The sequence below is a fragment of the Lactuca saligna genome, chromosome 6 (assembly GCF_052625555.1).
Source record: "Lactuca saligna cultivar CGN05327 chromosome 6, ASM5262555v1, whole genome shotgun sequence".
NCBI lineage: Eukaryota > Viridiplantae > Streptophyta > Magnoliopsida > Asterales > Asteraceae > Lactuca > Lactuca saligna.
Genome location: NC_136422.1, coordinates 137073597 through 137101064, shown reverse-complemented (window position 1 = coordinate 137101064; position 27468 = coordinate 137073597). Strand labels below are relative to the sequence as shown.

The following is a 27468-nucleotide window of genomic DNA, read 5'->3' as shown; positions in this document are numbered from 1 at the left end:
TAAAAGTCATCAGATTCTTCATCCTCATTCACATTTTTATCAATCAACTTTTTTTCTTCTTATCTCTCAAAACATAAACTTCACTTTCATCTTCAATAACTACATATTCTTGAACACAAGAAAACACTGATTTATATAACTCTTTCTAAATGTCCAAGAAAATATTATATGTATAAATTTCCGATGCATGCTTTTCAATAGCCAAAGGAGTCCTTAGCTTGGGGGCAGTAGTTGTGGACTGATAATCTAACACTACTAGAAAAATAGCCTTTTACGACACACAATCTACGACACTCAGTGATTTATGTTACGCAAAAGGGAGTGACCTTAAAATGGTGTCGTCTAATCAAAAAATTTAAGCATTTAGGTCATGCATTCTTGCGTGCCCTTAGATTATCATCTTAGTGAAAAAAATCAAAAACACGGAGGGCACATGTGTGTCATCTAAGGATGTTGCTTTATAAATTTTAGTGGAAGCGCGTGTTCCATCCTTTTTAATAGCAGGGGGAAATGAAATCCTAAAAAATTAAAAACCTTGCATTTCATCCATCTTTTAGGGATTCCATGTAAACCCTAGACCTCATTTAAAGGTTTCGTTCTTAGTTAAGTTGTTTCTGTTCGGGAAGGAATAATGAATTCATCATCTCCACCAGCCGACAAGCTTCACTCTTTGCTTCTCCTTTTCTCTGTAAACCCTAGACCTCATTACGCGGCTGCAACTCTTCCTCCCTTTCGTATTTTTGGAGCTTGGCAGGCATACAGTAGTCAACGATGTCAACTATCCTCTTTTATCCACCATTTTCTCCCTCTGAGACATTAAAGACACGCCATCCCAAAATTGGAAGAACTAGGGATTTTGTGCTCTGGATCTCACAGGAAACAAGTTTGCCTCGTCCCCACCCTCACCCATCCAAATTCCTTCTTCTTCAAATGATTATATGTTCTTACCTCTTAACTGTACCTGAATCAATATATATGTCTCTCTTGTGTCTATTCTCTCAATATCTCTTGCACTTTCCTATTTACAGCCAGAGTTTGAGAGTGAAAAGAAAAAAGAAGATAGAAAAGATGTGCCTATTATTCCTCTTTCTCCCTCTTTTCTTCCTCTGGTTCGATCAAAGCCCTTCTTCTCCCTTCTTCTTCTTCTTATTATTTTTTTCGATTTCCAGATGAGGTTGTGTTCGAAGGTTGTCAAGGGGTTATGAGGAGAAGGGAGAAGAAGGGTTGTGATCTCTTCTTATGAAAGAGGCGATGAATCTACCACGAGGCGGCACAAAAGCAACTAGACTCATCCACATCGGCAAAGAAGGTAAAAGAGGAGTTCTAAAAGAGAGAAACAGAAGAGGAGAGAGAGGCGGAAGATAAAGAAAAAAGATTAAGATAGAAGGAAAATAAGCAGGCACTGGAGATCAAATTGAGAGGCAAAAGGAGGGGTTCAGATTCAGAAGACTTCATCGTTTTAATTTCATCTTCATTGAGTACAAGTCGGCGTCGATTGGGTCATACAAACCGACGTGGCAACTCATTCCTTCATCTCAATGCGCCATCACACCCCTAAATCTCAATTTCACAGACACATGTCTTTGATTTTTTTTGTCTATTCCTTTTTTTCTCCTTTTTGAATCCCTTTCTATCGCGTTACAGCAAAAACACATTTTCAATTCCGAAAAAACCCCTAAATATGACCTAGTCGGCATGTTTAAAACGATGATTCTGATGATACCATCTACTGAGGAAGAAGAAAGGAAAAATGATGAGGCATCATAACATCATCATTGACCACCGTCCACATATTCTCCTTAAGTCGAAACCCTAAATATTGTGGTGGTGCGTTTGATAGTGGCAAATATGGAGACACCAAAGTGCTTGTTAATGGGTTTAACGATAAATCCAGTACGCCCATGAGAGGTTCCCCATACCACTGTTTCCTTCGGTTTTCTATCTTTCTTATATATAAATTTCTTTTTGAAATTGTAGGTTTTGTTTGTTATATGTTGAAATCGCCCCCGCTTTTGATGTTTTCTCTTTTGTAAATATGGTCGAAGGGGATGGGTCTCAAATTCTATTGAAAGCTCGATTTCCATGGGATTTATGGAGTATAAACTCTCATACAAGTTCTCGTATCCCGAACACCAAAAGAAACGAGTAGACATATGCTTTTTGTTTCTCTACCCCATTCTATAAAGTTTTCTATATTTTATTTAAATTTACTATTCACCAAGAATTCCATATGTGATTTTTTAGGGAGGGGGTTTGAACGTGTGATGATATTCGGGATTACAAAGAACATGATATAAGGGATTTGGTAGCTGCTCAATGTCTTGGATATCTATGATTTTATACCTCGCTCACAGGTATCCATCTTAAAACTCATTAAATTTATAACTTTGTTTGGACAATGTTCTTTTCTATGATACAATTGGACTCATATTCCAGGTTCATCATAATAATTGCCTTTATTAACTATTATATCTCATCCAAAGTTTGAAGTTTTCTTGAAAAAAACTAAGTTAGATATATAGGTTCAGTTGAGTCTGGAGAGTTTGTTCCATGAGAGTCCATTTATTTCTCAATTTTTTGGGCACCACTACATTTGGTGATTAAAGTGATACAATATGTTTTACTTTTCCTGTATTTTCTATGAGATCGAAATAGCTAATGCGCATATATAAGGAAGTCGTTGTAATGTTTTTATGCTCATTATTGCTTTAAATTAAGAAACACACTTATCATGATATCTTATGTTGTTGACCAGTGTGGAGTTATTAATTCTAAGGACAAGTGTGGGACTCCGGTTAATGAAGGTCCACGATTCTGAATGTTGTACCTTTAGAAACGGTGAATATGTGAAAGGAGGCTTAGGTCAGTTAGAGCAATGGTGAACTCAGATCACAACATAGGTAAATGTTGAAGTTTTTTTCTTATTATAATGTCTTATGATAAGTTTTTTCTTAATTACAGGTTTCATGAGTGTAGTACACTGATAAAATGTTAGGGTTATTTTTATTGTTAATGTAGCAGTGTGATAGTATGGTTATGTAGTTCCAGGTATAGAGATTAATAAAGGGGCTACATGAGGAGAAGTCGCAGCAGAAGCAGGGACATATATTATGGAAGGGACAATGACAGTAGGAGTAGGAGCCCTGATTATCATAAAAGACAAATAAGTAAATGCCCTTATCATTGATATCTTTAAAAACAAGTATTTGTCTATTATGTATTTACAATAAGTTATGTTGCATATAAGGAAACAAATAAAGGTAACTAAAGGGAGTTTATAGTAAATTAACAAATTGATCATTGATCTAAAATATTTTAATTTTGCTATACAGGTGAGAAACCTACTTTTAACCGAATGCCTCGTTTGTGGTCCCCTCTTTCTGACTTTCTGCTTCCTAAACACGGCTGCAATCGCATACACAGCCACAACTGCACTACCCTTTGGTACAATTGTTGTGATTGTTTTGATATAGAGTTTGGTGACATCACCTTTACTGGTTCTCCGGGGTATTGCTGGAAAAAACAACAAAGCTGAATTCCAAGCTCCTATTCGCACCACAAATGAAATGAGCTGATTCCAGAAGCCCTTTGCAGCGTTTTGATTATGATGTAATGACCAAAATTGAATTCGTAGTTTGGTGAAAGGGATCCATTTATTATATTCAGACTTTTACCTCTTGATAAAAGTGTAAAATTGTCATACTTGAGGAAACAGACTTAGTAAAGTGTCAAAACGAGACTAAATTACGATTTTACCCCTGTTAAAAAAACAAATTTCTTGATATTCATCAATCTCAACATGGAAACAGTTGAGAGGTAAAATGAATAAGAGCAAAGAAGTAAAATGTTAGTGTGTTAATGAGTTTTAGTTAGCCCATGATGAGAACAAAAAAAATAGTTTTTTTTATTTGTTACACAAAATTTATGTTTCTTTTGGGATACATTGGAGGATTAGGACGAGAAGGGCATTTGTGCAAGGGTAAAATTCAGGCACACTGCAGGACCAAAAAGCTATGCCAGAATCCCTGTGGAGGAGGTGACATTATACTTGTTTTTTTTTTTATACTTTTTAAGGTTATTCCTTGTAGAAAATACTATCATAATGACCATTATGCCCTTTTAAACCGTGACAGAAGGCAAAAAGGCCTGATGGGTAGGAACCCTCACAAGCAGAACTATTTATATTGACTCGTACACTTAAAAATGGAAAACCTGTGAATGAAGCCACAGCTACTGTAAGTGAATGAGTTTATTTATTTATTTATCTACTGTGTTGAAAATTGATTATTATAATTTTGGATTAACACCAATCTTTTCTCTTTAATTGATGGTAGTTAAATCATTTTATTCGTTCATCCTAATAATATATTATCTTGAATGCCAGATTCGGTGACATGGACCTTCATCTTGATGATAGTGTTACAACATTGCTTCAATGTTGCTTTAAACTGTCGGCTGTTAAGTTGTTTATAACGATTTGATTTTTGCAAACTAGTAAGTTTTTCCGTAACTTGATAATTTTTAAACATGGATTGTGTAGGTGTATTGTTCTTGAAACTTGAAAGTTTCTTTTCCTGTTTATAGGAAAACAAGGATCGAACACTCTATCAATTGGTCAAGATTCACCTACTGGACCCTTAAGTTCCTAGTTTTGTTTTTATGATATAAATTATACCCACTACAAAGTATTGTTTTCCAACTCTTCCTGCATCCCTAATCATATCATCTATAAGCTCAACATTTTTATTCATATGTTGAAAGAAGGACATGGCATACAATATCCCTAGACAATATAGTTGTTATTTATGCTTTAAAGTGATTCAATTTTACACTTTTCTTCAGGAACAAGAATATTAAAGAGGTGGAGTGAAGAAGGTAAGTAGGTGAAGGTGCCCTATCTGTGATGGGCCCATGCCCAATGGATTTATCCAACAGTAATCCGTATAGTAGGAGTGGGATTCTGACTGCAGCTAGCACAATCATTAGCACTTTTCTTTTAGTGTTTGTAGATGAATAGGGTGATAAATCATTTTTCTCTACAATTGGTAAGTAATTGGTCTTAAAGAATTAAAGATTTTGTTTGAAATTACTACTTAAAAACTACAAAAATATAACCATTCTTTGTTATTCTTAAGCTAAATTAAGATTTAAGACGTTGTGTTTATTTAGCTCTTACTGCAGCCTTGTCACCCCTTGGTGTCATTGGTGTGGCCTAGCTGGTCATGGACTTGCAACTCTGGTAATTTATTAATTTATATCATTTTTTATTTTATTTTTTGTGGTTTATTAAACTGAAGAATATGAATTATTTGTGGTATATAATGAAACCAATTCTTGCAGTTAGCTGTTCTTGGAGGGTTCTTTTCCTTGTGTTGCAGCAATGACAGTGGTTGAAATTGTGGGTTAGAATCTGTTTCTTTCTTTCCTTCAATTAAGTTATTGAACTTTTTCATAATATTTTAATTTTGTAAGGTGATTGCTTCATATGATTATTAGCAGATTTTTAGGGATTTAGATTCTACTTTTTTTTTGGGTAGTTGCTATTTAGAGGTTGATGTTTCTTCTAACTTTCCTACATACTGACATACATATATCCGTATCTGATTATTTTAACCCAAAATAAATACATTTTTGTCCCCCGAGTTTAGCTAATTTTTTTCCAAGAACTTCTCGAATGTCTAGTTAGACAATTTGGGAAATTTCAGATCACATTTTTTTGTAAAATAGGTAATCAACTTAAAAATTTCTTAACAAAGCCATTACCTTAAACAATAACCACTATTGTTGTTGCCGATATTGTTTCCTTCGTGTTGTTTTAATGGAAGTCCCACCTCCAAGAATGCTATTAACAGAAGTTGAACTCCATTACAAATTATTCCATGAGTTACTATATATGTATTAAATTTTAATACTTTATAACATAGATTGATGATGATTGAAGCCTTTCTGAATACTAATGTGTTGATGATGAAAACAGGTATCATGTGGAAACAGAAGCATAACAATACGAAGTAGAAACAAGAAGGTGTTCCTTAATAGCAATGTAATTACTATATAGTCATTCAATGTAATTACTTTTGCTCACTTGATGTTATCCAATCATGGTTTATATTTGTTTTATCTTTCCATGGAACGATTATTTGTATAACATTAAATTTATGCAATGGATTCTATTTTTTGTATATGATATTTTATTTTCTATTATGAAACATTAAATACAAATTTAATTTGAAAATAAGTAAATCTATAAATTATATTTTTTTTAAACATTTAAAATTATGATACGCAAAAATGTGTGTCATCTTCATTTATGACATGGCCTTTCTTGACAGGTGCTTTCTTGATACGCATTGCGTGTCATTAACAAGCACGTTGTAAAGTTACGACACACAAATGCGTGTCGTCTTGCTTTATGACAGGGGCTTCTTTGATACGCATTGCGTGTCGTAAACGCGCGTCGTAAATGAGCGTCGTCTATAGTGCGTCGTCTCTCTTTATGACAGGGCCTTCCTTGACGCGCATTTACGCGTCGTCTGAGCCTTTTACGACGCGCAATGAGCGTCGTAAAAGGCTGTTTTTCTAGTAGTGTAATAAAGATTGATGATGCCTTTGCTTCTCCATTACACCATCAAACGACATCATGAACTTCACCAAATTTGATTTTTGATGCAAAAAAAGTGAGAAAGCATTATTCAGACTCTCTGATCTTGAAGTAGTTCGCATCAAACCAGAAAGTTCAAGATCTCTCATAAAAGTTGGAATCCATAAATCCCTTATTTTAAAAAAGACCTTAACCAGCCATTTTCTTTTAGATGAAACTTATCTAACATTGTTGACCACAAACTTTCAAAATCTTGTGGAGAACATTGAAGATTCCATATAATATCAAAAAATGTTTTCTGGAAGTCCAGATGGTTATAAACATCGATAGGAATCTAAAAAAAAAGAAACACATAAGAATCATTACATATGTTGAATATTTGATGTAATTCATATTAACATAACATTTGGTTCACATTATGAATTCACAGTGTGATTTATGATTTAGATTTGTTCCTTTCATCATATGAAAATTTACATTGTGAATTCACTATATGCTTTATGATCTATATGGTTACAAAACATATATAGGAATCAAGAAACAAAAAATATACCTTTTCCTCAAGTTTTTGAGTGATGTGCCACATGCATAGTCTATGCTTCGATTCAGGAAAAACAAAATTAACAGCTTTCTTCATTGATGAATCCTGATGTGTTACAATCATCATGGGAGGCTTGACAAATGATTTACAAAACACTTCAAGCAACCACACATGTGCATCTGATATCTCACGAGCTAGTAAACTAGCAGCAAAAGTAACACAATGCTTGTGGTAGTCAACTTCAGTAAAAAGAACAAATACCATAGAATACATGATTTTTTTATAGGTATTATTAAAAAGAACAAATACCGTAAAAAGAACAAATAAGGATTAGGAATTACTTGTTTGTTTGATAAGTAGCATCAAAAGATAGTACATCTCCAAATTCCTTATAGTTGGCTTTCGAAGTATCATCAGCCAAAAAAAGTCGAGTAAGATGATCATCAACATCTTTTTGAAGCTCAAATGAAAAATTAGAGAAACACAATTTTCTGTTTGTCAATATATCCATAACCATTTGGGAATCTTTGACACCAATTTTACAATTTAAATCCCTATGAAAATTTTTAAAGTCAACTGCAGTCCCTCCCCTAGAATCAAAGCCACCCTTCATACTACTCACCAAGTTATAAGCTTTTGAAGCACCAATGTTACAAGTACCAACCTTATGTATAAAGGATTCATCAAGAAAATCCATTGTCCTATTAATCCTTAATAAGTGCAACTGATCTTGAGCAACAAGTTCACGGTTGTGATCTTCAACAAACACATAAATGTAGAACATTAAAGAACATCGGAGATTTTTGAACTTTGAAACAGCAGGGCATCCGTTCTTCTTAGAAGAAGTCCTCATTCTCTTAACATCTGAAAATTTCTTAACATTTTTAATCTTGAATGACTCCGTGAAACCAGATCTACTACATGTCGAATATCTAATACGAATTGTTCCATCATTGTATCTTTTTTGACTTGACATATTAACATCAAAACCACATTCTTGACCATAAGTCTTGTAAAAGTCAAGACCAATGTCCAATGAATCAAACATCTATCCTTTGAAAGGCTTTTTATGTATCAATTTATCATAAGGAACAAGCTTAAAACTTTCAGTATTGTAGAGCTCAAAATCAAAACTATAACGAGAATTACTGCTATTTGAATGATCAATATTCATACTTGAAGATGATTGATCATGAACTGCAAAACCAAACAAAACATTTATTTTATCACATTATATAGAAAATGTGAAATTTATATTAAGAAAAAAAAAAGTTACGTGATTGTTCATTAATAGTTGAATGCAAATCTGAACAAGAATTCAAAGAACGCATAATGAATCGTCGATAACCTGGAGTTTATATACAGATTAGAAATTTAGAATTGATAATTATACAAAAAAGGAAACAAATAAACAAGATAATCACAAAACTTTAAAATATATGCATAAGATAAGATAAGATTCTCAAAATCACTAAAAGTTTGAAAAAAACTTAAATGTCAGAAGATGCACAAGATATAATTGATTATCTAAATGTCGAATATGCATTACAGAGGAATGATTACAAAAACGGTCGAATGAAAAACAGTAACATCAAACGCAAATTCAACATACGACTTAAAAATAACAAATTAACAATAAAAACATAACAATTTGAAGATTAAACGGCAAAATCAACAGAATTTGACAATAGACGATTACAATAACAATAAAAATAAGTTGATAAACAATGCACCGGAATTGACCTAATAATCATAAACGAAAGATGAATAGATATTAAAAATACCTGATTATTAGCTGAAGTCTGAAGAAACTATTAGTAAATTGGATGAAAAATGTTGATTTCGAAGAACAGCCGAGATTTTGGATTGATCGATGAAGGACAGTGACAGAAGACGCTAACGGGGACAAACATCAACATTAGATTAGACGTTGAACTTACCAAAATGTCCCTCCGTGTTTTTTGGTTAATTAAGGATTAATGGCCAAGATTAAAAGAAAATAGATGGTTAAGATGGGTTCCTTGGTTCTTTGATCCATATTGGTTCTCTATTGAAGTTTTCCATATATATATATATATATATATATATATATATATATATATATATATATATATATATATATATATATATATATATATATACCGTTTCCTGTTACCCGTTACTAACTAGTTTTTTCCAAATACGTCCCAATAATCCTAATTAACACTAGTAAAGATTTAAGTATGTGTTTAAATACAAAGAAAAGTGTTCGCCTTCATCTCCAATATTACTCATTACTTTGAAATGCGAAGACATTCTATTATTTAAAAGCTTTTCTCGTTTCCTGATCTCCAAATGCACCAAAGAGTTGATCTCTAAATGCACCACAGTGTCGACATGAAAGTTGTGTGTACGATTTTTATTTGCAGTATAGGTTTACGAAACTCCAAATGATAGACTAAAATTTATTTAACCAAAGTTGCCCTTATGGGTTGTAAGTTGAACCATGTGATTTTTTACTCCTAACCAACGGAGTGAAATTACAGGAAACCAAAAGATGATCAAAACATTCTTCAAAGGAACCGTAATGTGATAGACAATGGCAGACCTTAGTGGGAGCTACCCCTCAAATGTTTTTGCACATTAAAAGCTTTTTTAGAACTTTTATGGTATATTGCAAATTTACGGGTGTGATACCCCTGAAAATTACGTCTGCTAGTGACAGAGGGTACTGATGACAGTTAAACGACAATTTAAGAGAGCCACGAGAGAGGGAATACGACTCATAGTTGCTCCCCATCCGACAGGTCAAATCTTTATAGGAACCCCATTGTTTAAAAAATTGTTCTCCGAAAGGAATTTAGTGTGAACTCTGCAACGTTATTCCCCAACCATAACTACTTGTCATCACTCCTTGATAAATTAACCTTCAACACAAGATTAGAGCGTTGTTGCAATTGATTTAACTCCTCAAAAGATTGAGGAAATCGTTTCCAGCCCTAAAAATTGAATCAGATGGCTAATAAGCATGCACTTATCTTCTACTTTGCATATTTTGGAGGATTCAAGAGTATTGGGAATTTTGAACATAAAGGGGAAAAGTCAATCCATTTGATCAAACCAAAAAGAGAGACTATTGCCTCGGCCAATGACATCCTTGAATAAAGAAACATAATACTTGTTAAAGACATCAAGATGCATCTGAACTTTAAAGATAGCTATCCAAACACATGAAATATCCATTTTTGTCGGGATAATTTTCCAAACCCGATTGTTAAAATATACGGAATCTATAATTTTGACCCAAAGGGCATGGGTCATTTTTGTATCCAAATATCTTATTTAAGTAAAATCTATGTGATAGACCTCTTATTTTATTTAAAAGTTTTCTAAACAAAATTTAACTAAAGATATGCATCATTTACCAGGTCTCTGGGCTAATGGTATGGTGAGATACTATGACTATATTACTTTGCCAAATATTTTTTAAATACATCATTTACGTGCGTCCTATTTCTAATTACTTTGCCAAATACTTTTTTTAAAAATGACTCGATCAAACATAATTTTACTTTTTTTCCGTTTCAAGTTAAATATATCATAGTTTGGCAAGCTTTTGTTTTGGTATTATTTAAGACATTAAGTTGGTTCAAAATATATTTTATTTCATCTTTAATATAAAGTTATCTAATATTCCATATGCCCTAAACAATGAACTTCACTATTGTTTGAAAATTTCAACAAAAATAACATATTTTCCTGAAAATATTTATCTACAAATTTATTTATTAATGTACTGATAATTATTATTCGAGGTCATAAGCTTCTTTTAGCTCTGACTTATGAGAAAAATATTTTAAATGCTTAATTATTAGTTAAAAACGTTTATTAAATAAAAACATTTTGCACGTTTACGGTTAGGTTCAGCTTACTTCTTACTTTCTTAGCAGGCTCGTAACAGTTTGCTTGTGTACATGAGCCCAGTGTTCAACACTTTGGATCTCTTTAGTTTAATAATTTCTAAAAAGAAACAATTAACCTTTTTTCATATGAACCACAATATTTTTTGTTTTGTATTTTTGGGTGACGATAATAAACCTCATATGAGGCAACTTTTTTGACATGATAGGAAATTTTCAGACCCACATACCCGAGGTAGACATGTGGCCAACAAAGAGCTTAAGCTGATGAGAATCGAACAAGGGACAAATCTTTTAAAGTGTTTTCCAACTCTTTTACTACTCAATCATCCATATAAGGCAAAAGTTGTTCACTTACAAATTTTCATATTTCGAAAACAATCTATAAATAAATAATGATTTGAAATTTGGGCTTTTGTTCCTATTTTTGTTAACCATCAATATATAGTTTATTGATTTATATCCAAACTAATTGTGTCTAAACTCATTGATAAAGATGTTGATCATCAAAAACTTCCGAAAATAAAATGTGTCCATGAGCACATATGTCAAATTCGCCATTGCATATGAGTAATTACTTAAACAATCTAAACTCTATAACACGTGCCTAATTAAATTTTACGTTCATCGTTTTTTAAATTCGGCTTAAGTTAGGCTACTTTATGGGTAGCAATTATTTATCATAATGCAAACGTGACTCTTCAAAAAGGACAAACAAAAATGAACTTAAACTTTTTCCTTTAGAATTAGAAACTTAGAGTTACGATACATTTTTTATATCATTTAATGAACTTTCATATAGTTGTAATAAACGACCACTTTTCAACAAGTCCCATATTTATTTTTACATGATTGAACTAACTTAAGACTACCGAAGTTAATCAAATGTTCACGTAATAAAAAGATTTGATTCCAAATATAAACTCGCTCTCTTGTTTACCCTTTACCATTCCATTATATATGTTAATATATCGCTATCTATAGCTAATAGCCTAATATGAAACTTTATGGCCCATTTTTACTATTCGCAAATTCGCAAATGCCTCTCAAGTCTCAAGAATTAAATGACTATCATTATTAGTTGATGACAAACAATATAATTGAACATTTATTTTAAACTAAATTGGTAAAATTCATGAATTGGGAGTAGAGAACTTCTACTTTATGGATAGGGAATTGAACATGCCTTATTCGTATCTCTAAACAAAATTGGAGTTGGAAGAAAATAACCTCCAAATCCATAAAGGGTGACGTGGAAAAGCACCGACGGTAGTCACGTGACATCATAGTAATGAGTCATGTAGTCATGTGAAAGTGATAGGAATTCATTTTGGAAGGTGTTTGAATTATTCATATGGATCGGGTCATTAGCATGCGCGAATGATGTTGGTTGGAGGGCCCTACCCACTCCACTACAACAATCATACATTCCTTCACGGCAAAGTCATTTTCTTTTGAAAACATTGTCTTCTTTATTTTGGTAATGTAAGTATGATACAACCAATTTAGTTCCAACACAATAGATCTTTAATTTTTTTTATAGTTAATCTCACTAAAGTTTCAAAGATTATGTTAAGATAGTCAATTTGCAAGATTAAAAGGACAGGATAGATGCATTACTTAGTTGTCATCCATGCTACCAATTTCACCTATATTTGTCCACTTGTAAATAAAAGTGAGATTTTGTGTACTTTATTAATTGTCTTTTTATAATCTCTTATATATATATATATATATATATATATATATATATATATATATATATATATATATATATATATATATATATATAGAGAGAGAGAGAAAATCTCTCTTAACATTTTCCAGACAGTTGTCTATTCAAAAACAACAAAGAGTAGTCAAGAATTTTGTAGCTAATGATCACCGTAAGTTTTCCCAACCATAAAAATGACATCTCTTCATCGTTCTTCCTCGAATATCCTATTTTTATGTCTCTAAAATTTTTGTTGATGTTAACTTCCGGAATAATTTGTTCATTATCCTATCTCATATTCAGATGTGATACACGTAGTGTTGAATGATGTAGACCCCATGTATGGATTTTTGTGAATTTATCGCTTTATCGAACAGTTTACACACGAAAGTTGTGAAAAACACCCATCATGAATTGGTAGTCAAGCTAATGAGGATATGTTGTTTGAGAATTTGTATGTTGACATTGAGCTCAGTGATGAGATATGTTATACGAACAATACAAGCATCGACTCATTTTTTAGTAAGTTGTGTACATGTTAGGAAGAAAAAAAATCAAAATTATATAGGAAGAATATCATGATGAATATGGCAAAGGAAATTTAGGTATAGAAGGTGAGACACCGATCATGTTGTTAAAGTTTATTCAATTTTCAATAAATCCTTACATTGGAAAAAGCAAAAGCTTATATTAGGGATGAGATTTGAAAACCCTAAACACACAAAACATATGGTATGGTATGCAATTGTGTTGTTACTAATGGGTACCAAATACTATTTTCAACATAATGATAGTAACATACTTTTGGTTAAGTGTTGTCAGGGAGAATGTAATTTTAAGCTACGAGGTTCATGGATTGACGATGAGAAATCATTTCATATTAACTAATAAAACTTGACCATAATTATGCACCGATTCTAATTGCTTTCCATTATGAACTATGCATGGATTGTGAGTCACTCCACCAAAGAAATATATCGTAAGTAGATAATGAGTATTAAAAAACTAAAATTATAGATTACAAAGAGTTTGGATTTTAAGCTCATTAAGAGTACTCTTGTAGAATACTATGTGTAGCACCTGGTTTCCGGTATGTGAATTTTATTTGAGCATTTCCCTATTTAAGCCTTGGACTCGGCGAGTCATAAGGTCCGACTCGCCGAGTAGGGACGAGACTCAGGACACGTTTAAGTTGGTGACTCGGCGAGTCCATATCCCGGACTCGGCGAGTCACCGCTGCTGGATGAAACCCTAAAATTCAAGGGTTTGCACCCTATTTAAACCCTCACTCCGCCCCAACCTCATCCCCATTCACCCCCAGAACTCCCAACATCGCTTTTCCCTTATTTCCTTGAGAGATTGAAGTGTTTTTGGAGTGTTCTTGAAGATTTTGAGGAGAAAGAAGAGTAGATCAAGAAGAGGAGAAGGAGACCAGGCATCTTTGTGTCATCCCAACGTTTTCCTTGAGGTATAGCTCGTTTCCCCTCTGTTTTCAAGCTTGTAATCTCTTTTAGCTTCATAGGAGTCCTTCTTGGGCTCTTCCCCAAGCTTGTTTGTGCTTTGTGGGTTGTAATAAGTTGTTAGCCTTTAGATCTAGGCATGATTTAGTCCCTGGAACTTGGATCTAATGCCTTTATGGGGTCATATTGCATGAAAGCCCTAGATCTACCTCTTTTGGTGCACTTTGAGCCTTAAAATCCATATTGGTGAATATCTACACGTAAAGTTGGAAACTTTACGTGTGATTTGTGTCCTAGAAGCCCAGATCTGTGAATGGCATGGACTGGAATTGAGCAAATCGGCGTATTTGATGGATGCATGGCTGCGACTCGGCGAGTCGTATATGTGACTCGACGAGTCTGGTCATGAGTCACTAGACTGGTCCCTTCATGATGTGTCGAGTTGAGCCGTGAGTCACAGGGGGTGACTCGGTGAGTTGGGAGCTGAACTCACCCATGTTAGGACTCGGCGAGTCAATGCCCTGACTCGGCGAGTCCAAGGCAATCTTCATGGATCAAGAACAGACTCGGCGAGTTGTTCATACAACTCGGCGAGTCTTAGCATATGTGTTCTTCGGATGAAGATGAACTCGACGAGTTGTTCATACAACTCGACGAGTAGGATGAAGGAGTTGAATGACAGATTAGAAGATGAGCTCGTCGAGTCATAGCCCAACTCGACGAGTAGAATCAGGGACCCAGGACAATAGTCTGGACAGGGACTCGGCGAGTGGAGATCCACTCGACAAGTTGGGTCAACTAAAAGTTGACTTCGAATTGACTTAGGGCTAGACCAGGGGTAAAATGGTCTTTTTACCCAAAGGACAGTTAGCAGTGTATGATTAAGTATATTGTGGGAATTACAGCCGGGGAGTTTCCGGAGCAGCAGCAGCAGTAATAGGTGATCAATTCCCACACAGACCAGCAACTATTTCGAGGTGAGTTTCCTTCCAGTAGTAACGGGTCTAAGGCACCAAGGCCGGCCCGTATAGATGAGACGTTAGTATTATAGTGTGGGCCGAGCCCATATCTATTAGTTGAGTTGATTATGATATATGCCAGTATGATAGAATTGTTTACACTTGTTGTCTGTGCGATACTTGTATGATATGAGTTGGCGGTTGAGTGTGGGCGAGGCCCGTATCTCTCCGAGAATGGAGTGTGGGCTAGGCCCGTATCTCCCAGATAGCGAAGTGTAGGCGGGGCCCGTATCTTCACGAGTGTGGGCGGGGCCCGTATCTCTCAGAAAGTGAGGTGTGGGCGGGGCCCGAATCTTCACGAGTGTGGGCGGGGCCCGTATCTCCTAATTGCATGTTATTTGTTAAATGCTTGTATGGTATGGGGTATTATGGGGGAGCTCACTAAGCTTTGTGCTTACGGTTTTAGTTTTGGTTTTAGGTACCTCCTTAGCTAAGGGAAAGGAGCCAGCGCGGTAGCAGCATGTCACACACACCCTCTTCGGTTTCCGTATTTACGAGCTTTTCTGGGATTGATACTCTGATATTCTGATTAGTTGTATGTTTTGGTTTTCGGACATGGTTCAGTTTATATTACGGATGATTGAATGATGTTTTAGTTATTAATATTTTCTAAAGTAACGTTTTTAAACAAAAAAAATTTTGATGTGAAAATTTGGTCGTTACAAGTTGGTATCAGAGCCCTGGTTTCAGGGATTCTGACACGCCTTCGGGAGTGTCTGAACTCAAATCGAGGGATTGAAAGAATTTCTAAAAGAAAATGTTCTCTAAAACTTGGAAAAGAGTCATAAGAAAGAGCGAAGTGTGTGACGTGCGCGACCGGCCGAGCTCAAGTAAGTATTCCCCATAGTACCCATACAAGTTTATGTTATGTTTATCAGCTTTCGTAGAACCGCATGCTAGAATAGGACTAAGGATCTAGGAGTGATGCCTTATGTGCCTACTATTTGTGTTTCAGTTGTGTGAGAAATTGCATGATAGTTACGGAGTAGACAGTAAGTAGGGTAGCCTGAATAGGTTATGCCTGGTAGTATGAGCTTAGCACTATATGCTAGCTCAGTTCCTGACAGTGGATAGAGTTAAGTGAGACTGTTACCCTTGTCTAAATGCTGCTTGCTTCGTGCTTCGTGGGACTCTGAATAATGGGAGTTAGCCATTAGTCGAATGCGTCACATCACATGTAATCAAGATTGGATAATCTTAGAGTGCCGAATTTGATCCCACTGCGTAGCTCTTGTTTGAGTCCAACCGTTGTAGGGACGAGTCCGGTACTCGAAGGATTATCTGAGCCTCGTCACGTGTGATGGCATTCGAGTAATGGCCAATTGGCATTATAATGAGGCCTGCAGCAGCTGAGAACTGGTTGGAGTAGAATTAGAGATCTCCCTAGGGCAAGCCTAGGATGAGTATAGCTTTGATCAGCAGTAGTGAAGGGGATCTGGTGGAGTCGAGGAATTCCTTGGAGAAGGTACGGATAGATGTGGAAGGTAGTATGGGCCTGTACTACTGAAAGCAGAGGATCCGTACCCGAACCAAGGAAGGCCAAAATGAGACCAGGGAACCTGTAAGTAGTTGAGATCCCTCAGAAAGTAGCAGTATCACTAATGATTATTATGATGTTTTGCAGAATGGTGGTACTTCGACCGAGACCGACAGATAGCGGTTCAGGAGAGGGGTCAGGTTCGGGATCAGGCTCCGAGCCGATTGACGAGAGGCTACGTGAGTTCATCACGTCGGAGATCACCAGGGGCATCCTTGAGTCGACCCCCATTCTCTTTGGGTCGATCAAGGAAGGGATCATAGAGTTGATGGAGGATCGCCTACGGGCATTTAGGAGCGATTTAGCCTCTAGCCAGTCAGGATCTCGCACACTGTCCTTCAAGGACTTCAGGGGCAGTGGTGCGCCAGATTTCCATGGGGTGAAGGACCCCATTGTCGCCAGGCGGTGGATTGCAGATATCGAGTCTGCCCAGTTGACTAGCTTCTGCCCCGAGGGGTCGAAGGTGAGGTACGCAGCAGGGTGTTTACGAGACCGAGCCCGGGATTGGTGGGAGTCAGTGGGTGACTCGTTGGGAGCCTCAGCTATCGAGGCAATGACCTGGTCGGACTTTGTGACTAGGTTCAGGGCAGAGTTTGCACCGGCGGTCGAGCTTCAGCAGCTGGCTAGGGAGTTTCTAGACATGAGGCAGACGACGGAGACTGTGGCGGAGATCACCGCCAAGTTCCGGGAGAGGGCTTTATTGGTGCCCCAGTATGCTGGTGACGAGGACATGAGGAGGACTCGTTACCATGATATGCTACGAGCTGACATCCGGGAGCATGGTAGCTTTTCGGCTTGCCCTACCCTGGACTCTATGATTGCCAGGGCTAGGGAGAGGGAGATAGATTTGGAGCACATCCGGAAACGGAAACTAGAGGACGGTCAGGCAGGAGGGGCTTCGGGGAAGAAGCCCAAGGGATCAGACGGTAGGCCGAAAGGTCATTCAGGATCGAGCCGCTGCGGGAAATGCAGCAGGACGCACGTGGGGATATGTAGGATGGGATCAGGAGGCTGCTACAAGTGCGGCAAGACAGGGCACTTTAGCAGGGATTGTACTGCTCCAGTTTCAGCTATTCAGACATCCGAGTTGCTGTGTTTTCACTGCAACCAGAGGGGCCACAAGAAGGCCAATTGCCCCCAGTTGACAGTTGCAGCGCCAGTAAAGGCGCCAGCTCCAGCGACCCTGCGGATCACGGATGGTCGGCAGGGCAAGGCAGAGGCTCCAGTGGTGAGGAGTCGGGCATTTCAGTTGACTGCCGAGGAGGCACGCGCCGCACCCGATGTGGTGACGGGTATGATTCTTCCCCTTTATTTTTTTATGATGATGTTATGTTATTGATATGTTCTCTATATGTATATGTATGCCTTAGGATCGTTCCATGTGAACGGCCTCCCAGTTCAAGTGTTATTTGATTCAGGAGCATCCCGATCATTCGTTTCCCTTGCACTTAGCAAGAAGTTTCATGAGCCATCGGGCGAGTTAGATTGCCCTTTGGAAGTGGAGATCGCTGACGATCGATCGGTGCGAGCATCGATGATATTCCGGGATTGTGTGCTGCGTTTGTTCGAGGAGCGCTATTTGGTAGATTTGGTTCCCATTCCGCTGCGTGGGAACAAGGTGATTATAGGCATGGATTGGCTGAGCCCCAATGGGGCGGTGATAGATTGCGCGCAGCAGCTAGTACGGGTCAGGACCCCAAGCGGGGGAGAGCTAGTGATTCATGGAGAGAGGCCTCAGCGTGGACCCACTGTATGTTCAGCTACGAGGGCTAGGCGCTACCTCCAGCAGGGATGCGCAGGATATGTCGCATATGTGATAGATACCCGGGAGGCGGGTAAGGCGACAGTGGGCGAGGTTCCGGTGGTTCGAGACTTTGCAGATGTTTTCCCGGAGGAGCTTCCTGGGATACCTCCGGAGCAACAGGTGGAGTTCAGGATTGACCTTGTCCCTGGCGCGGCTCCGATCGCCAAGGCGCCGTATCGGTTGGCCCCTCCCGAGATGCAGGAGTTGTCTACACAGCTACAGGAGCTGCTAGACAAGGGATTTATTCGTCCGAGCAGTTCACCCTGGGGAGCCCCGATTCTGTTTGTAAGGAAGAAGAACGGGTCGCATCGGATGTGCATAGATTATCGGGAGCTGAACAAGGTAACGGTGAAGAGCCGTTACCCGCTTCCGAGGATTGATGACCTATTTGACCAGCTTCAGGGGGCATCTTGGTTCTCCAAGATTGATTTGCGTTCGGGTTATCATCAGATGAGGGTCAGGGAGGAGGATATGCAGAAGACCGCGTTTCGGACGCGCTATGGTCATTACGAGTTCGTGGTGATGCCTTTTGGGCTCACCAATGCTCCTGCCGCGTTCATGGACCTCATGAACCTCGTATGCAGACCGATGCTGGATCGGTCTGTGATAGTCTTTATCGATGATATCTTGGTCTATTCCAAGACTCGGGAGGAACACGAGGAGCATCTGAGGGAGGTATTGGAGACCCTGAGGAGGGAGAGCTTGTATGCCAAGTTCTCCAAGTGTGAGTTTTGGTTGCGCGAGGTGCAATTTCTTGGTCACCTCGTCAACCAGAACGGGATTCTGGTTGATCCGGCCAAGGTTGAGGCCGTGATGAGATGGGAGGTCCCGAAGTCTCCATTTGAGATTCGGAGCTTCCTGGGATTGGCGGGCTACTATCGGAGATTTATCCAAGATTTCTCCAAGATAGCCGTACCACTGACACGACTGACGAAGAAAGCCGTGGTCTTTCGGTGGGGACCCGAGCAGCAGGCTGCGTTTGAGATGTTGAGACAGAAATTGTGTAAGGTGCCGATCCTAGCCCTGCCTGAGGGTGTAGAGGATTTTGTGGTTTACTGCGATGCGTCCATTTCGGGGTTGGGCGCAGTTCTGATGCAGAGGGGGCATGTCATTGCCTACGCTTCACGGCAGCTCAAGCCTCACGAGGCGAACTACCCGACGCACGATTTGGAGTTGGGGGCGGTGGTCTTTGCCCTCAAGATTTGGCGACATTACCTCTACGGGGTTCGGTGTACCATCTACACGGACCACAAGAGTTTGAGGTACCTCATGGACCAGCCGACTCTGAACATGAGGCAGCGTCGGTGGTTGGACGTGGTGAAGGATTATGATTGCGAGATCCTTTACCACCCGGGGAAGGCCAATGTGGTGGCCGATGCGCTTAGCCGCAAGACGGTGCCGATCAAGGACGTTTGCTTGAGGATGACCGTGGTGACTCCCCTATTGGAGCAGATTCGGGAGGCTCAACAGGAGGCTATCAAGGAGGAGCATCGGAAGAGAGAGCGTGTGGTGGGTCAGGTTTCCTCCTTTGATTATGATGGCAGAGGACTTTTGACACTACACCGTAGGGTGTGGGTGCCGTATCACGGAGGCGTGCGTCAGATTTTGATGGAGGAGGCGCACAAGTCCTGATTCTTTATTCATCTCGGGGCGACGAAGATGTATAGGGATCTTCGTCCGGATTACTGGTGGCCCTGCATGAAGCGGGATGTGGCATGGTACGTCGAGCGGTGTTTGACCTGCAGGAAGGTCAAGGCTGAACATCAGAGACCGCATGGCAAGATGCAACCGTTGGACATTCCACTGTGGAAATGGGAAGATATCACGATGGATTTTATCACAAAGCTTCCCAGGACCGCACGTGGAGTGGATTCGATTTGGGTCATCGTGGATAGATTGACCAAGAGTGCTCACTTTATTCCAATCCAGGAGAGCATATCGGCCGAAAAATTGGCCGACATCTATATCAGGGAGATTGTGGCACGACATGGAGTGCCAGTATCGGTAATCTCGGACAGGGATGTGCATTTTACTTCTAGATTTTGGAAGAAATTCCATGACGAGTTGGGCACTCGTCTGCATTTCAGCACCGCCATTCACCCGCAGACAGATGGTCAGAGTGAGCGGACCATCCAGACTTTGGAGGACATGTTGCGGGCGTGTGTGTTGGATTTCGGTGGTAGCTGGGATACCTATCTTCCCTTGGCTGAGTTCTCCTACAATAACAACTATCACGCGAGTATTGACCGACCACCGTTCGAGATGTTGTACGGGCGGAGGTGCAGAACCCCGATATGTTGGGGTGAAGTTGGCCAGAGAGTCATGGGAAGCACCGAGGTGGTGCTAGAGACGACCGAGAGGATCCAACAGGTTCGGAGCAGACTTCAGATTGCTCAGAGTCGGCAGAAACGTTACGCCGATAAGCGTCGATCTGCCTTGGAGTTCCAAGTCGGGGATATGGTTCTCCTGAAAGTGTCGCCTTGGAAAGGCGTCATTCGATTCAGGAAGCGGGGCAAGTTGGGCCCAAGATTCATTGGGCCGTTCAGGGTTGTAGCCCGGGTGGGCAAGGTGGCGTATAGGCTAGATCTGCCAGCCGAGCTCAGTCAGATCCACAGCACTTTCCATGTTTCGCAGCTGCGGAAGTGCCTGGTGGACGATTCAGCGGTAGTACCGTTGGAGGATATTCAGGTTGATGACAGCTTGAATTACATTGAGCTCCCAGTCGCAATACTTGACAGGAAGTCAAAGGCTTTGAGGAACAAGAGGGTAGAACTAGTAAAGGTGCAATGGCAGCACCGCAAGGGTTCGGAATGGACTTGGGAACCGATGGACGAGATGATGGAGCATTACCCCGAGCTGTTTCAGGATCGAGCAGCAGACTTCGAGGACGAAGTCTAAAATAAGTGGGGGAGATTTGTAGCACCTGGTTTCCGGTATGTGAATTTTATTTGAGCATTTCCCTATTTAAGCCTTGGACTCGGCGAGTCATAAGGTCCGACTCGCCGAGTAGGAACGAGACTCAGAACACATTTAAGTTGGCGACTCGGCGAGTCCATATCCCGGACTCGGCGAGTCACCACTGCTGGATGAAACCCTAAATTTCAAGGGTTTGCACCCTATTTAAACCCTCACTCCGCCCCAACCTCGTCCCCATTCACCCCCAGAACTCCCAACATCGCTTTTCCCTTATTTCCTTGAGAGATTGAAGTGTTTTTGGAGTGTTCTTGAAGATTTTGAGGAGAAAGAAGAGTAGATCAAGAAGAGGAGAAGGAGACCAGGCATCTTTGTGTCATCCCAACGTTTTCCTTGAGGTATAGCACGTTTCCCCTCTGTTTTCAAGCTTGTAATCTCTTTTAGCTTCATAGGAGTCCTTCTTGGGCTCTTCCCCAAGCTTGTTTGTGCTTTGTGGGTTGTAATAAGTTGTTAGCCTTTAGATCTAGGCATGATTTAGTCCCTGGAACTTGGATCTAATGCCTTTATGGGGTCATATTGCATGAAAGCCCTAGATCTACCTCTTTTGGTGCACTTTGAGCCTTAAAATCCATATTGGTGAATACGTAAAGTTGGAAACTTTACGTGTGATTTGTGTCCTAGAAGCCCAGATCTGTGAATGGCATGGACTGGAATTGAGCAAATCGGCGTATTTGATGGATGCATGGCTGCGACTCGGCAAGTCGTATATGTGACTCGACGAGTCTGGTCGTGAGTCACTAGACTGGTCCCTTCATGATGTGTCGAGTTGAGCCGTGAGTCACAGGGGGTGACTCGGTGAGTTGGGAGCTGAACTCACCCATGTTAGGACTCGGCGAGTCAATGCCCTGACTCGGCGAGTCCAAGGCAATCTTCATGGATCAAGAACAGACTCGGCGAGTTGTTCATACAACTCGGCGAGTCTTAGCATATGTGTTCTTCGGATGAAGATGAACTCGACGAGTTGTTCATACAACTCGGCGAGTAGGATGAAGGAGTTGAATGACAGATTAGAAGATGAGCTCGTCGAGTCATAGCCCAACTCGACGAGTAGAATCAGGGACCCAGGACAATAGTCTGGACAGGGACTCGGCGAGTGGAGATCCACTCGGCGAGTTGGGTCAACTAAAAGTTGACTTCGAATTGACTTAGGGCTAGACCAGGGGTAAAATGGTCTTTTTACCCAAAGGACAGTTAGCAGTGTATGATTAAGTATATTGTGGGAATTACAGCCGGGGAGTTTCCGGAGCAGCAGCAGCAGTAGTAGGTGATCAATTCCCACACAGACCAGCAGCTATTTCGAGGTGAGTTTCCTTCCAGTAGTAACGGGTCTAAGGCACCAAGGCTGGCCCGTATAGATGAGACGTTAGTATTATAGTGTGGGCCGAGCCCGTATCTATTAGTTGAGTTGATTATGATATATGCCAGTATGATAGAATTGTTTACACTTGTTGTCTGTGCGATACTTGTATGATATGAGTTGGCGGTTGAGTGTGGGCGAGGCCCATATCTCTCCGAGAATGGAGTGTGGGCTAGGCCCGTATCTCCCAGATAGCGAAGTGTGGGCGGGGCCCGTATCTTCACGAGTGTGAGCGGGGCCCGTATCTCTCAGAAAGTGAGGTGTGGGCGGGGCCCGAATCTTCACGAGTGTGGGCGGGGCCCGTATCTCCTAATTGCATGTTATTTGTTAAATGCTTGTATGGTATGGGGTATTATGGGGGAGCTCACTAAGCTTTGTGCTTACGGTTTCAGTTTTGGTTTCAGGTACCTCCTCAGCTAAGGGAAAGGAGCCGGCGCGGTAGCAGCATGTCACACACACCCTCTTCGGTTTCCGCATTTACGAGCTTTTCTGGGATTGATACTCTGATATTCTGATTAGTTGTATGTTTTGGTTTTCGGACATGGTTCAGTTTATATTACGGATGATTGAATGATGTTTTAGTTATTAATATTTTCTAAAGTAACGTTTTTAAACAAAAAAAATTTTGATGTGAAAATTTGGTCGTTACACTATGCTAGACTATGGTCATATGCCAAGGAGATTATATTATCAAACACAATTTTACAGTTAAGATGGATGTATTAAGAATAATATATGGTTAAATTTTATTTTAGTAAGTTTTATGTTTCTTTGAAGAATTTAGATATCATTGATAAGTAGATGTATATGGATAACTAGGATAGATGGTTGTAATCTAAAAGGCATATGGAATAGGGAATTACTATGTGCTATAGGTAGAAATGCAAAAGAAAATTTTGGAAATGATTCGTAGAGTTTTTAAATTAATAATATTCAACTCTATTCTTGAAATGAGTTGCTTTTAATTTCTCCCACCACAAGGTATATGTTTTGATTGTTAGTATGTACTTCTTTTCATTTACTTTGAACATTATCTAATTGTTTGTACTTATTATAAGGACTCCTTGAAGTCATGGAAGTACTAATGTTTAACATATACAATATGTACGACACATTTTCTCCGATTTCAAGAAGAGATTACGTGGTGTGTACTTTCAAACTATATTTTAGAGAGCTTGTAAGGATATCAAATAAGGATCACCTAGTAGGAAGAGTGGGAGGACATGATCATTTTAGCATATAGTTGTTCTGAAATCCAACAAAGCAAGCAACCAATCCCTTCTTGACACATTTCTCGTAAGTAGTCTATCAGTAGGGTATTTAATAATAATATTTGTAGGTTTGAGGACAAACCTTATCAGAGCATAAACCCCTAGACTATAGTCGTATTTCGTAAGGAAAACTAATTCACTATAGTCGATAGCTCCGATACCAATCTGGCATACCCCCAGCCGGTGGCGGAAATCGCCGGGTAACACGATGTTAGGATGTTGGATCACAGTTATTGAACATACATTAAGCAATACAAACAATATGTGACATAAATATCACTTCCATGGTAAGTATATAAATTACATGGTAAAATGCTTGTGAAAGTACTAAACTTATAATATAATTGTATATCTTGATAGGTAGGCATCTCAATAGACTTCAGTAGTCCCACTAGTCAATCGTTACGGCAAGAAATGACATCTTTGATTTCCTAGGAATACATGTGCGTTTTGAAAGGTCAACATAATATTGGTGAGTTCACAAATTTTTAATAATGTAGAAAATAGTTATTGTCTTTCAAGTAGGATCTTTGTTTATGAATATAGTACCATTTATCATTAATCCCTTGTTGTTCATCCTTTGGACTTGTTTATAGTATCTTGTTCTATCCTATGGGTATTCGTATATGTATCTGGAATTCGGTTACTTATAATCACTAAGGATGTACCTTCCTAGCATATTTATGGTTTATGTACGTCTGTCCCTTACTTCTATATGGTATTTATAATTTTATGAATACTATTGGTTTCATTGACTTGTATCCATGAGTCTGTGGGTGTTGCTACTACTTCTTCGAGGTGTCCCTTCAGAAGTAGTTTTAATTAGTTTAGGCTAACAATGTTACATTGAGTTCCTATAATCGAGCAATGATGTTGCTTTTCCCAAAATCGATCGTCTCCAAAGTTTAGAAATTTATGTTTGTTGTGACTCGATCATCAAGGTTGTAACTAGCAACCACATGTCGGGGTGTCTGACCTGTATATATATATATATATATATATATATATATATATATATATATATATATATATATATATATATATCCCCCTCACTTAGGATTTAATGATTATAAGTCGGGTTAGTTAAAAGGTTATTTATCTAAAGGATGAATAATGTCTCATTTAACAATTGTTGATGCCTAGCTAATATATGTCATTTTATGTATCTTTTAGGGGAGTCTTTATTAACATTCTCCTCATATTTTACGCATTTGAATGTGCATTAGTTTAAATAATGTTCAGCTCATGCCTATCATCAGAATTTGCATACTGCTCATGTTTGTATGTCCTTTTCAATTATTTTAAGTGGAGTGATACTTTGGGAGTGTCTTGCATGCATTATGGAGGTTAATGGAGCTAAAACACCTAAGGGAGCTTGAAGATGGGTCAGATTTGCTGAAGTTGGGTCAGATTTGCTGAAGCTGAAGAGTTTGCATCCGAAACGTGTGTGTTTGAGTGTACACGATCGTGTTTTTCACAACATAATTGTGCTTTTAATCGTGTTTCATTTTTGCAACTTTTCCAAGACATAAATCAAGTTTTGGGACCTTGAAGGACTTATTCGATCATGTTTCTCCAAAAAACATGATCGTGTTTTGGAGTCGCATGTCAGAAATAGCATCGACTTCATTAAACAAGATTCAGGGAGATTTTAGGCAAAACATATTCGTGTTTTTCCCTTTACATGATCATTTTTTCTTATTTCTTGCTTCGAAAGTTAATGGCTTGCATATAAATTCGACCTCTCTGATCAGTTTGGTACCTAGACGTTCCCATATAAACAAAATCCCTTATTAGACAATTTTTGAGGTAGTTGTGAATCATCTCATATATTTAGTTTAGTAAGATTTAACTATTAGTGTCTTTTTTTACAATTATAGATTGGATTTTATCCATGTCTTGCTTAACCCTAGATTTTAATTCTGCATAAACTAGTACTTTTTCATGTGATTTAGCATTAGACTTGGTATTCTCTGTGTGGTTCTATCTAGTAACTTTCATTTTGATCTTAATGAATGTTTGATTTTAGTTCTTTTTAGCATGATCACCTAATTTAGGATTGAATCATCTAGTTAATCAATTAATAGAATCCGTAATTTTTCTAATCAACTGGTAATAAGCAACAAGTATCAGATTGGTTCCATGTTGGGATTTGAATATAATATAAGTAGAAATTTTATATTTTTATGCTTTCGAGTTTGGAAAAAGTATTTAATATTGTTGGGAATTTTACATAGATCTTAATGCTGCTTTTAGGAGTTTAATTTAGAGCTTGTTTAATTAGATCGGTAAAAAGTTAGGGTTAACTGAAAAGCTTATTTTGGATAACTAATTAGGTAAAAGAGAAAGTACTAGAGCTTATTAGTTCTTCTCAATGCCTGCTTAGACATAACACATTTTAAATTATCAAGTCAAATTTCATTACATGATTATGAAAGTTGCAGCAGAACTGAATTCGTATTTTATTATTTATTTCGTTTAGTTTATTTCACTGAAATTTTTAGTTTTTAATTTTACATAAAAAATAAACTTTTTGTATTTTTTTTATGACTAGTATGTTCCTTACGCCAATAGGCATTGACCATTACGTTGTATCCCTGAGTATTCGACCCTACTTCTATGTGCTATCCTTTAGTGCATTTGAGTAGTGAAATAATTATTTTCTTAATACACTCGCAATAGCGTGTTAATTAATTGGTGTTGTTGTTGGGGACACGGTATTGCTAATTGTTAGTGCATGGAAAGGGACCCTTAGTCAATCCGAGCTTATATCTATTTCTGAGACGGTTCATGTTTCGAGATGAGAAGGTTTCCGAGAAGAATAGAGTTCAGAGATCATGTTGTTTCCAAGATCAGTCAATTTATGTCAGAAGTTAAAGTATTTCTTTATTTTTTTATTGTTTGTTACTTAGTGGCGTACAACCGAAAAGATCAACAATAACAACCGTGTCAGGTTGTTGACTTCAATCCATACACACTTTACTTGTATTTGTATATTTTTTTTAACTCTGGCTATAAAAGGAGTGTCAACCTTGTAAACACTAAGAACTTCACTTCAATCAAATGAAGAATTACTAAGTCGATCATTTCTCTAACATTCTTCTTGTTCTTAATATTGTTCGTTTTTCATACTTTACTTTACTTTACTTTATTTGAGCACTTTGTTGAGTTATATTCTTCAAGACTAAACTGATTTACATAGACTTGGCTAAACTTAAGATCATTAGCAACCATTGTCATTATTTAATTCAAAATTTGAGTTTTCAAACCTTATCCATGCAAATCCTTGTCC

At 38.5% G+C, this 27468-nt stretch overlaps 1 protein-coding gene across 1 annotated transcript; it reads right to left on the bottom strand.

The window, feature by feature from the left end:
- Positions 1 to 7479: 7479 nt before the first annotated feature.
- LOC145002932 (protein FAR1-RELATED SEQUENCE 5-like) lies at positions 7480 to 8190 on the bottom strand. The gene has a single exon (XM_078962109.1). It carries the CDS (start codon positions 8188 to 8190, stop codon positions 7480 to 7482), a length of 711 nt encoding a protein of 236 aa, XP_078818235.1.
- Positions 8191 to 27468: the final 19278 nt, after the last annotated feature.